Source organism: Pituophis catenifer, unplaced genomic scaffold, assembly GCF_029215685.1.
Source record: "Pituophis catenifer annectens isolate HBS135680 unplaced genomic scaffold, rPitCat1.0.hap2 SCAF_2, whole genome shotgun sequence".
NCBI classification, from domain to species: Eukaryota; Metazoa; Chordata; class Lepidosauria; order Squamata; family Colubridae; genus Pituophis; species Pituophis catenifer.
In genome coordinates, this window is record NW_027256882.1 from 135,664,271 (window position 1) to 135,677,712 (window position 13,442).

General features: G+C 39.9%; 1 protein-coding gene across 1 annotated transcript; it reads right to left on the bottom strand.

The window, feature by feature from the left end:
• Positions 1–1,758: 1,758 nt before the first annotated feature.
• LOC139310495 (ankyrin repeat domain-containing protein 40-like) lies at positions 1,759–9,893 on the bottom strand. The gene is made up of 5 exons (XM_070934659.1): positions 9,775–9,893; positions 7,784–7,932; positions 5,808–6,311; positions 4,644–4,825; positions 1,759–1,905 (listed from the first exon to the last, which is right to left on the bottom strand). The coding sequence occupies exons 1-5, from the start codon at positions 9,891–9,893 to the stop codon at positions 1,759–1,761; spliced, it is 1,101 nt and encodes a 366-aa protein (XP_070790760.1).
• Positions 9,894–13,442: the final 3,549 nt, after the last annotated feature.

Consider the following 13,442-nt stretch of genomic DNA (forward strand, 5'->3'; position numbering starts at 1 on the left):
CCCCACACCTTCCCCATCCTGAGATATCTCTCGTGCACTTAATAAAAGGCACATTAGATTAGCATTCATGTGTACATTGGTATTCTTGAATTGTGAGCTCTTAGGAAAGTATCCCCTCCTTGTAAGTTGCAAACAGCCATTTCCAGTGAGGAAAACAGGACAGAGCTGAGTGGGAGGAAGTTTTTCCTTTGCTATATTTCCAATCTGAATTAGACCATGGCAGAGCGCTTTTAAGGATTATGTATTAATAGAAAAGCAACTAAATGCTAAAGCTGTTGCACATAAAAAACAGGAACTTTGAACAACTATCACAGCCACCATTTTGACAGTTGCTGTACTGTTGTCTGTGGACGCCCCCACTAAATGCAAGCATGGGATAAACAGAGCCTGGTTTGTTCTCAGTTCTGTAAGTGGCCACAAACTACTAGCAAAAGTGGCATTTGATCAGAAGGCAAGGAGGCATCAAGAAATGTTTCTCCTTTTGCATTTGAGCATCCAAGAAGAGTCAGGAAAGGAAAAGGAAAGACAAAAAGAAGGAATGGAAAAAGAAGGAAAAGGAGGGAGATTATAACGAAAGGGAGGGAGGGTCTGAGGAAAGTTCTGCCTTAGCACTTGGCCACCAGCAACCCTGTTGCCCTTTCACCATCCCCTTGTCCCCTCCTCCTGACGTCTCCTGGTGGTCTCCCATCCTATCAATGAGGATGCATTGGTTACAAAGCTGGGTCTCCTCACAAGGAGAGGTAGTGGGCCTCCCTCTGACCCACAAACTTTGCCTCCCACACACCATGAGCAACTTGACCAATGAGAGTGAGCACAGCAGTAGCCTTGCACAGCAGTAGCCTTGAGGAGATAAGTGTAGCCAGGGCCCCCTTGGGGAGGCTGGGCTGGGCTGGACTGTGGGGGTCCCAGAGCGCTGAGAGCTTGAAGGCCAACTGGGCGCTTACCCTCTGCTGCCTGGGCAGCCGGCATAGCCATCCAGGGGTCCTCCACATGGCCTGAGGGGGATGGCGAGGCTCCTCTGGTGTACAAGGGTTTGATGCTCACCCTAGTCTCACTTTTCCTACACTGGGGACAATGATCTCCCCACTCCCACCATCCCTGCCCAGGCCACCACAGGTGTCCCCTGACACACAATATCAACCTGGCCATGCTCCCCAGTCCCCCCCCCCAGGTCAACCACAACCCTGATGTGGCCCTCAATGAAATCGAGTTTGACACCCCTGATCTACATGAAACCACTAGGGGAGGTATGGACTATGTATCATTGGTATGCATTTTTGCATTTTGGTGCAAAAAAATTGTCCTGTAATTCTAGAACTTGTTGGTGTTGGCTGCCTCATGACTCACTACTATTTCCAGCCGAAACAAAAGATGACACGTTAGTCACATGGTTTATTTGATACTTATTTTTAGTACTCTTCACACCTCCTGGAACCAAGTAATGATGACTACTGGAGTACCACTGTATAACAGATTTAACTTATGCCAACAGGATCAGAGTAATTGTCTAAGGGAACAAGAACCTGCTAATGAAAGAGCTGTGATCATTTTAGTCAGGATTTTTTGGTTTGCATATGGAGAAGTAGTTATGACAGATTTCTGGTGTGCTTACACTGATCAGGAATTTAGTGTTAACTCCAACAATATTAAGTACAAACACAAAGTACTGCATCTTAACTGAAAATATATAAAATTTTAAAAATTAGCTTTAATAGCTTAAAATAGAATATTGACTATCCTTCCTGTAAATCCTAAACTTCAATATATCAGGTTGGCTGCCTTGATGTTGTAGCAAGTTTTTTCTATCAGTGTTGTTACTGCAGCATTTCTGAGAGAAGATGTGATGCTTCTCGCTAAAACTAGCTCCAGCTCTTGAAAATTCTGAAGCCTGGCCACATCTTCATCCTTGGAGGAGAAAAGAAGTAATATTTTTTAAAATTATTAAAGCAGCTTCAAACTGTGAAACCTAATAATAAAATAGGTAATAGAGACTGCATTAAGATGATGGATTACTTTAATACTACCTTAAGAATCTCAGTTAATGAAAAATGTTCTTTTAAGCTTCAGGAACTGTTCAAGCATTCCATATTTATTATACTAATCCATATTACAGACTAAACCCAAAGAACTTTTATGAAGCTCCCTTTTCACCACGTCCCTGGAACTAGTATATATTTAGTGTGAAGAGGGATGCAAAATTCTCTCATCTGAATGTACTTAAGCTCAATGAAATATCCCAATTACCAGTGCTATTCTGAGAGCATGGAGTCTGTCTAGACTTGTCATTGCTTTACTTGCACCTTGTCAATTGATGCAAATTCTTCATTAGAAATGGAACATTAAAGGCTAAGAGTTATATGTGCTACCCTTTATATAAATTACTGAAGCACCAGACTTGCACGCTGCAGTGATAAATTATGCAGTTTGCTCAGTTTTGAGTTTAGCATCTAGGTAGGAACTGGATTATTCTGGCTCAGAGACCAAAATTGTAATATGTTTTGTCAACCTTTCTGCCCTCAGGTATGACCAGTGTGTGAAAAACTCTCCCTCTAAATCACCCAAATTTTGTGAAAGTCTAACAAGAAAATCCCAAATCCTTATATCAGTAGCATTTGATCATTTTCACATAAAAATCTCACAAGATTTGTTTCATAATAAGTTTCAGGTTTATTGGGGGTGACATGCAGGCAACTCATAAGTTATGACCTGCAGTGCTAGATGAACCTGGATAATTGAATCAGGGCTGCTTAAGCAAATCAGCTCAATGCAGAAACAGCTAATTACTAGTATTAAAACAAGGAATAAGAAATCCTGTTTGAGAAGTTTGCTTGCATACAGCTCTATTTTACCGAGTCTGCAAATCCTGGGAAGAGGAGATAAAATCTTGCAAAAAGATAGTTTAGCTCCTTGGCTTATGATATGAGTTAAAGTTTAAGTATAAAAAGTAACCAAAAATATTTAGGTATACATATTATATACATATAAGCAGTGAGCCAGCCAATTTTATTTTGCATGTGCCTGTGCACATAAACAGATGCAATCCTGTAGATATGAGAAGGTTGCAGATCTGTCAGATTAAGGAGGTCAAACAGTGCTTCAACAGTAAAAAGGGCAAAAGGCATTGTAAAATCAGACAAATAATCTATATCATTCTGGTGCAAAGGTCCTTTTACTTCCTGATCAGGCAGATAATAAGGATAGGGGGAGAAACCGCCAACCATTTTCCATGCTTCCCTTATTTTACTCTGCTGAAACAAGCCTAGCAGTTTGTTTGATTTTTCCATCCCGTCCTCTTTATTGCTCTATTGGTCTATACATAGTTAAAGCACTACTCTGAAAACTGTTTCTGAGAGCTGAAGTGACTGAGGATGAAACATGGGATAGTATAATTGGAAGAGCATTGGCAGAATCTCAGAATGGGAAAGAAGACCAATGGGGTTTGCTCATCTAAAACTCTTTACTGCATGATTCAAACTTGGCTGGGTACGCTTTTTAAATTGGATGAGCGAAATATTTTCCAACATGGATTTCAAGTTACTAATTAAACCCATAATGCTAAAAACAATGAAACAATTGTTCAGAAATGATTGTTTTTGCAAGAATCCTTAACTGAATCTTACCTCAACTCTTGCTTGTACATACGAAATAGGTGGTCTGTGAACAGCAGATGCCATACAGGCCTTCCCCCCTCTTTGGCATGAAAAAATAATTGTTGGTTGGTTGGTTTTTATCCCTGGCCCTTGCTAATACAGATCAGCCAATTGCTTTAGATAAATGCTGATTATGCTCCTAGCAACTAACTGGTGGAACGCTCTGAGGTGCTCGTTTGGGTTTACAAACTTGTATTCCACATTATGCTGACTAACAGCAAGAAGCATTTGGTACAATTCTTATCAAAAACTATTGATTCATTACATGCTTCGATCTTCTATACAAACTTTACATACAATAATAATAGCAGCAGGGAGAAAAAAACCCACAGCATTCAGGGCAGTGAACTGCAACAAGTGCTTAAATCTTAAAGTCCATATACTATAAACCAACATTTAAATGGTCAGCTCTTACTTCTGTCCCAATTGAGCACCATCCAGGTTCTCCATGGTATGGAACTCTTAACTGGCCTGTCTCTGGACTGACACTCCAGCCAGAATTGTGCTACATGAATTGCATTAATTTTAAGATACAATTTATGCTCACTTCCTGAAAGTAAACTGTTCTTCTCTACTGAGAAGTCTGAAGGCTTTCATGCTGAAAACCAGAGGCTGAAGGAACACTCAAAATATTTTTTTTGCTGATTCACAAACATGCTCATGCACATAGAGCGAAAGATTCTGTCTCTAACTGTTGTTTGAAGGATTTCTTCTTGTATTGTTATCCTGGCAAGGAATATTCTTGCACGCAGTAGTTGTTGGCATGCATGAGAAATTCTGAACTGATCCTAAAGCCTTTTTAGACAGCAACACATTAAAATGTAGGATGTTAATTCTTTCTGCACTATCTAATTAATTAAAAAAAATCAATTGTACGTCACAATAATAACAACTGCTAGTTCCATGTCTCTTATGTACTATTTTGGATAGTGAGCAATTTTTAACACTTAATGTCACCAAATAAATGTTTAAAAGAAAATCTTTGTGTTTTACCTTTCTCAATAATGTATTAGGTAATTTTCTAATTTTCTCCACTTGTTCAGAATTAATTCCCAGCTCACAGCAACACACATTGAGCAGATCTTGGTAAGTCAGTTGTTTTCTGTCCAGTTCAATTTCAATGAAGTCATATTCTTTAGGATTTTGAACTCTTACTTTAAGCACCAATTCTGTGTCTTTATATGGGGAGGAAAACATATATATTCACATGAAATAAATAAGCTCATTAAGAAGTACAGGAACTAAAGTGATAAATTCTCTGTAATCCCCAAATCATTTTCTTTGAACTATGTCCTTCATTAACAGAAGAGAGAAATGATTCCAGAAAATTATGGTTAACAGAAGAGATTAACTGCAGATTAAATTAGGAAACTGGAGATACTGAGGGCAGGGCTTCCCTGAAGAAGGAAATGCCAAATACACTGCTGTATAGTGGCCATATCCATCATTGGGGGTCAAACTTGACTTGAGACAGACTTTACCTTAGCATGTAATGGGAAAATGAAGACCGAAATATAGTGCTGATTGTTATGGCAAACTGATAATAAGATTGCGGACAAAGGAAAAAGGAATTCACCATCAATACAGGTAGTCCTTGTATTACAACCACAATTGAGCCCAAAATTTCTACTACTAAGCAAGACACTTGTTCAGTGAGTTTTGCCCCATTTTATGATCTTTCTTGCCACCGTTGTTAAGTGAATCACTACAGTTAAGTTACTAACACAGTTGTTAAGTGAATCTGGCTTCCCCATTGATTTTGCTTGTCAGAAGGTTGCAAAAGGTGATCACATGACCCCTGGACACTGAAATTATCATTAGATACAGGCCAGTTGCCAAGTATCTGAATTTTGATCAGGTGATTGTGGGGATGCTGTAACTGTCATGAAAAACAGTCACAAATGTGAAAAACGATTGTAAGTCACTTTTGTCAGTGCGGTTGTAACTTCAAACGGTCGTTAAATGAATGGTTGTTAAGTCAAAGACTACCTTGAACTCCCAAGGCGCCCTGGGATCCTAGAACTATTGCTGCCTCTCCTAGTGCCCATCCAAACCCCCCTGCTTTATCATGGTTGCTTGCCCATTGGAGGAAGAGCAAACCTGCTAAACAACCTATGAAGAATAATAAAGAAACATTACTTGAAAAGTTTTCAGTACCATGCATATTGCATGGAAAAGTTCCATTGAAAAACAGTGGCTGTAACGCTGACTCTGCCTCCACTGTGGCACCATTTTTTTGGTTAGGCATATGTTGTGTAGATGGACACGAAGCCAAGTGATCTCTGTTGTGATGTGTAGATGAAGAAAATGAGGGACAAGAGCTTTGAACTCTAGACTTTATATCTTCGGATGCTTCTGCAACCACGGATGAAATGAGCTCCTCAACCCAAAAGTGTTTCCCAGGGAGTTCGGTTTCTTTGTGCAAAGAAATGGCCATGCTATTGTTTTCTGCCTGAACTGTTGATAAACAAAGGCTAGTATCACCAGCAGATAAATGAGGTATGGCAGCATTGTTTTCTTTGGGTGGAGCAGCCATAGGAGTGGCATCATCCCCTTTTTGATTGCAAGTCCCTGGAAATGATTCATTGGTTTGATAGTTTGCCATACTCAGCAGCTTTAAGTTATTCACTTCTTGATTATCACCACCTTCCATTTCAGGAACTATTGGGAGAAAATAAAATAAAACATATTTTAAACCACTACCTCCTATGAGAATAGTTACTCCCATGCTTTCCAGAATCAGCAGAACTAATTATACCTCAACTTCGAGCGACACATTTTAACTGCAAAGGAACAGCAAACAGTTTAAATGCAAGAGAAATACAGGTAGTCCTCGAGTTACGGCCGCAATTGAGACCAACATTTATGTGGCTAAGTGAAACATTTGTTAAGTGAGTTTGCCCCACTTTACGACTTTTTTTGCCACAATTGTTAAGGGAAGCATTGCACTTAAGTTAGTAATGTGGTTAAGTGAATTCCGCTTGCCCCACTGACTTTGCTTGTCAGAAGATCACAAAAGGGGATCATGTGACCTTGGGACACTGCAGCCTTCATAAATATGAGTCAGTTGCCAAGTATCTGAATTTTGATCACATGATTATGGGGATGCTGCAGAGGCCGTAACTGAAAAATGGTCATAAGTCACTTTTTCCAGTCCCGTTGTAACTTTGAACGGTCACTAAATGAACTGTTGTAAGTCGAGGACTACCTGTACAGGACCCATACATGGAGCTACAGTGGCAAATGCTTGGTTAAGAATAGGAGTCTTGCACTGGTGTATTTTAATTGGAAGCAGAGGATAAAACAGAGAAATATGCCCATGTGTATAACATCCAAATGTCCAGCGGCACAGAATTGTACCTAAAGTGTCACAGAATGCAATCCAGGAAGCATGCCTTTAGTGTCTGAATGCCCGTCTTATGGAACACCATCCCTCCCCGAGATTCAGAGGCACTGCTGATTGTGCTGGTGTTCAAAAACACTTGGTCATTCCCTCTGGCATCGTGCTGAGACATTAAATGAACCAATTGTACCACAGAAGCATGTTACATTGAAAACCTCTGATCATTATATTAATGTTGTTGTGGTTATTTTTATCTTCAGGAGAAAGGGTTGATTATTATGGCTTTAATTAATGTTTTACACCCAGAATCACAGAAATGAGACAGGGAGCCATATACAAATCACTGAAATAAATAAATGGAAAGATAAAATCACTTTCCCAGGTAGGTTAACTTCCAAGGTAATATTTAGATTAAGGATCCAAGCTTGCACAAAATGCCAAAAGCATATTTGGAGTACAGGGCTTTGGTTGCACCTGTGGCATAATAATGGCCAAACATGCCAGGCTGATAATCTAAGCCTACAACTTTTATAACTTACTGAGAAGAGGAACTCATGAGGGGGGGGAAAGAATCATGGGGGTGATATTAAACCAATATTTTAATGAAGTTTAACAATAACATAAGTGAACTTTTTTTAAATTACTTAGACATAAAGCAAGAATAAATCTTTTCTCCTTATCTTACTCCTTCATTATGAACTTCACTGATACCTCAGAATGCAAGCATTATGCTCTAAAGACAGATCCACTGAATATTTTTAGAAAGAAAAATTCAAGTTATCAAGCACACCTCCAAGAAGTTTTCTGATTTCTTTTTTTGAAGTCAGATGTGCTGCCAGATCTCTGTTCTTTGTAAAAATCCCCTTATCGGCTCCATTGTCTAGCAGGTACTTAACTATATGAGTTTGGTTACGCTTGCATGCCCAATGCAAGCACGTCCTATATAAGAGAAAAGTGAATTATCAAGCATTTCTATCACTGTGACAGAGCATATATTACCAAACTACAGCTCCCAGCAATTCTGGCAATGAATTCTGTGAACTGCATCTCTGTCTGGCTCCCTGACAGTCATCCAAGAGAGGCTTTCTTGCCACAAATCATCATTTTCCTATGAAGTCAATGGGGGTGCCAGCAGGAAGTCAGAAGTCACAGTCACATTACATTTCACTTTATAACCATGTTGTTTAGCAACTGAGTTGCTGGTGCCAATAGTGGTTGGTAAATTAAGGACTATGAGTAGTCCTCAGATTACAACAGCAATTTGAATCAGAATGTCTGTCACTTAGTGCAATGTGACATGACTGTATCACTTAGTAATGGCAATCCTGGCAGCCCCTACCACTATGCAAGTTCCCATGGGTTAAGTGAGCAGTGGTGGGAAGAGGCAGGAATCCAGGCAAGCAGGCCAGCGGACAAGAGCTATAGGCGGCAGAAGCCACAGGTGGGTGCTATGGAATGTGGGCAGGTGCCAAAGGGACGTGCTACATAGGGCAAGTGCTATGGAGTACAGATGGACATGCCACAAAGCAGCTAGAATGAGATGATTTGGACTTCCCTTCAGTTTCCTCATTGACTTTGCTTATGCCAGCAGGGAAGATTGCAAATGGTGATCACTACAATTGTAATTTTGAGCCAGTTGTTAAGTTCCAGAATCATGGTCATGTGGAGTGTTGTGATAGCCACACCACCAAGGATCATACCTAAGCTGCTCTAATTCAGCACCGTCATGACTTTGAATGGTCATTAAACATGTAGTTGTAATCTGAGGACTACCTCTATCTATATAATATAATCTTGACAATATTGGGGAATTTATTATATAGTGATCCACATTGGAGCCATAAAGCACTCTTAAATAAGACAGAATGGTGTTATTCTTAAGAATGGTTGAGATGGGTGGCAACCATATAGATATGGTTAGGGTGAGTAACCACTGTACAGGTAGTCCTTGATTTACAGCCATAACTGAGCCCAAAATTTGTTGCTAAGTGAGACACTTAAGTGAATTTCGCTCCATTTTACGACCTTCGTTGCCAGTTGTTAAATGAATCACTGCAGTTATGTTAGTATCATGGTTAAGTGAATCTGGCTTCCCCACTCTGCTTATCAGAAGGTTGCAGAAGGTGTCCACATGATCCCAGAACACTGCAACCGTCATAAATACATGCCAATTGCCAAGTGTTTCAATGTTGATGCTGCAACGATCATAAGTGTGAAAAACGGTCATAAGTTACTTTTTTCAGTGCCGTTGTAACTTTGGACGTCACTGCTTTAAGTCAAGATGACCTGTAAGATATTCAATGCAAATTATCTTCCAGGTGTCCCTAAAATCAAACTTTTTAAGAGTCTCCTCCTTGCTTAAGATCCCAGGAACACATTGTGAGCTCAAAAAATTAGGTGAGAATTCTGCAGCTGGTTTGCTGGTTTTGGTAATCGAGGTGGTTGTTTCCCATTTCACCTCCGGGTGGGAGGTGGGGGACCATAATTAAGCAACCTAGTCTAAGGGAGAAAAAAACCTCTTACTAGTCTCGCCTATTTTTAAGGGAAGGCCGGTGAAGCCAAAAGAAGGAAAATAAGTGAGGGTGCTCTTGGAGGAAGCCACACTCCATCCATTTGCACGCAATTCGTTGGAGTTCCAGGGCGAATAAAGGCGAGCAACGGGCATGTTGCTGCACCTTGGAAACGTGGGGAGAGGGGAGCCCTTAGCCGTCTGCCCCCCGTTTGGAGAAACGAAGGAGCCCGGCCCGGAGGCAGAGGGAGAAAGGAAGAGGGGCCCCTTACCAGCCATTAACCTCATTCTGAGCATTCAACGCCACCCCGTTACGGACCAGCATCCGCACCTCCTCGAGATTGCCTAAAGCAGCAGCTTCCCGGAGCCTTTCCTCCAAGTAGCTGCTCATCCTCCCCGTCTCTTTCCCCCCCACCCCAGCCCTCCGACCCTTAGCGCTTCCCCCGGCAGGCCCAGGAATGCCCCATCCGCAGGCGTCCCCTTGCAGGGAGACGGAGGAAGAGACGCAGCGAGGGAACGAAAAGAGAAGCTGCTGCACCCCTCGCAGCTCCCTCTCTCTCTCTGTCTCGTCCGCCCGGGATGCGCGAGACTGTCCCGCCGACTGGAGAGGCGGAGCGCGGGACCCACAGCAAATTTCGTTCAGGCAGCGAGGCCAGCGAACAGAAAGTGAGCGCGAAGGGAGGGGGCAGATCGCAGGGCAAATTCGAGAGAAGGGATTCGATGCTCCGTTTCCAGGACAACCAGGGCGGGCCTTAAACGCTTGTAGAACCCGAGCCGAACGACCAGCGGCGGCGGTTGCTTCAGCGAAACGTTGAACCTTCGCGCAGGGCGAACGTGTCTATGTCTCTTTCTGTGTCTGATTTGGAGATTTCCAGAACTGTGTAAACCATCCCTAAAAATCTGGATTGAATAACTGAAAAGCCAACTAAAATTTTGTCTTCTATTTAATATATAACGTCTATATGTGTATATATGTGTGTCTGTGTATATATGTGTATATATATATGTGTGTGTGTATGTATATGTATATAAATATAAATATGTGTGTGTCTATATATGTATATATATACATATACATATACATACACACAAACACACACATATATACATATACATACACACACACACACACACATATATATATATTACAAACTATTCTAAAAATACGAGTTCCAGGTATATTAGTAAAAAAAGAAGCAGACATACTGCGAACTTAAGATTTTACAATTTTAAAAGAATTACAATTTTATTATACTAAGCTTTCGTCAGCCATCTGCTGACATCGTCAGAGTATTAAACTACCATTACAGATAAACTACCATTGGCATATAAAGGTAGAGAGATCTCTAACGGTAGTTTAATACCCTGACGATGTCAGCAGATAGCTGAAGAAAGCTTAGTATAATAAAATTGTAATTCTTTTAAAATTTTAAAGTCTTAAGTTCCAGAGTTCGCAGTATGTCTGCTTCTTTTATGTGTGTGTATATATATGTCTGTGTGTGGGTGTGTATATATATATATATATATATATATATGTATATGTTATAAATGTTATAAAGTATATAATATACTGAAAGATGGACTGAAAATGGACTGAAGCAAAAAAAAATCTGCTCTTTTACCTTTTGGCCTTTATTTGAAGCCTGTTGAAGCTGTTTGAACCCTAATGAATCACTGCTGTTGTTTAAGTTAGCAACACAATTATGTGAATCTGGCTTTCCCATTGACCTTGCTTGTTGCAAAAGTTGATCACATGACCCCAGAACATTGCAGCTGTCATAAATATGTGCAAGTTGTCTGAATTTAAACATGTGACCATGGGATTGCTGCAGCAGTCATAGATGTGAAAAACGGTCATAAGTCACTTTTTTCAGTGCCATTGTAACTTCGAACAATCAATAAATGAACGATTGTAAGGCAAGGGCTATCTGTACTGATTTCATGCCATTTAGGCAGTGATCTTAATGAATCCCACTTACTTCTACTTCAAGGAGTCAGTTTCTGTTGTGTTGGAAGTAAGTCGTCTTAAACCATGAGAAGGTTTAATCCGTATGGCCAAATACAGATACAGCTTTGGGCAGTAAAGCACAAAAGTAGGCCAGAGCAGTAATACTTTGGAGGAAAAAAAGTTTGTTATTTCAAGGCAGTGTTCTCCAAAATTACAATTTAAAATAAAAAGTTTAACAGCAATCTTGTAGTTAAAAAAATCCAAAAGATACATAAGATTCCATTTTTATGCTTTGAATTTCATTTAAAAAAATTAAATGGCTGAGCTTTAGTGTAAATCTGAAGATCAGTAGTTTTAATAATTTCAAATGCTGCAATATCACTTCATTTGTTTTGAGTTTATTTTTCTCGCAGTGCCAAAACAACTTTGAGAAGCATATGTTAAGCAGCAGTACACTGAAATGGAAAAGTTCAAACGTTACTCCTCACCATTGCCTTTAAAAAGTCTATTAAATTTTTCTTTTGTTGTTTTGCTTTTTTTAAAGTCATACCAAATGCCACTAGACATTTATCAGTGCAAATGATGTCTTATTCAAAAATCCGACTGGGGATCAATTACATTTATTTCCAGGTAAATGACTATAAGCTAAAATACCATGGCCACAATAGAAAGATGGGCTATGGAAGCTTTAAATATTTTGTCCAACGGTGGAATTTTCCAAATTAACACTGAATGCCAAATAAAAACTGCTGCAACAGTTTTCCATAATATTCACATTTGAAGTTTTTACTATTTTCTACACACTATACAGTTCTCAGTTTAAGAGGGCCAGAATCAAAAGTGTTATTGACCTATCAGTTTAATCTCTGATTGAGAGCAGCTGAGGGAAGAAAAATATGGAGGAGGCTTAATTTGTGTTCTCACTTGTGAACAATGCAGGGTATTTTTGCTCTCCAGTTACACATACCAATACACTGCCGTATCCACTAAATGCAGTTCCATACCAGCTGCAATAACTTAGGAGTATTTTTCACCTTTACCTAGAGAAGCAAAATATTGAATCTCGGATTTTTTTCATTGGACTATGATGATAGTGGGCACAGTGGTTAAGATGTACTAGGAATTAGAGAAGAAACCATGGTTTAAAGCTGGCCTCAACCCTTGAAATTCACTGAGTGACTTTGGGCCAGTCATTCTCTGCAGATTGTGAGACATTCTGGAGACTTCCGCAAACTTTGGTTGTGGAAGGAGAATTATTTGTGCTCCTGGAGGGCGAAAAAGGATTTAAAATGTAACAACTAAATACTATATATGCACTATTCTTTAAAAATGAAGCATAGGCTGCCTTCTTTCCTTCTGAAAATAGAAAATCATAAATGCAACAATTGTGCACATCTTTAGCAAAGATATGCATCAATGACACAGAATGCCATAAACTAGGTAAAAACTATGATGAGAGTCAGTGTGGTAGTGGTTAAGATGTCAGACTAAGATGTCAGGTTGCAAAGAAACTTAGGGTTCTAGTCTGGAGGTGTCCAACCTTGGCAACTTTAAGACTTGTGGACTTCAAGTCCCAGAATTTCCTAGCCAGTCATGCTCCCTGGGGAGTCCTGGGACTTGAAGTCCACAAATATCCTTGTTAAACTGCAATATAAACTATAGAGTTGCTATCAAAACACAACAGGAGCCAAACTGATGCTGTGGAAGAAGCATGTAGAAATTGTTTTCTACATCTGGCAGAATTGCAAAGCTTGGTGTCATGCCACTAGAGGTCACAGTAGAACAATGAAAAGAGTGTTTATAATATGGTAGTTTCTGCTAAAATAGTATGTTCTGTTTATGCCTTTTTTTGAGGTAAACTTATGCTGAAAACACTTTGCAAATGTAATCATTATGGTGCTATATATTGTAAAACTGATGTCAAGATGATTAGAGCTTTAGAGAGAACTCAAGCAGGCTTAGATGAGGACTGAGGTAGGTTGGGAATAGCCA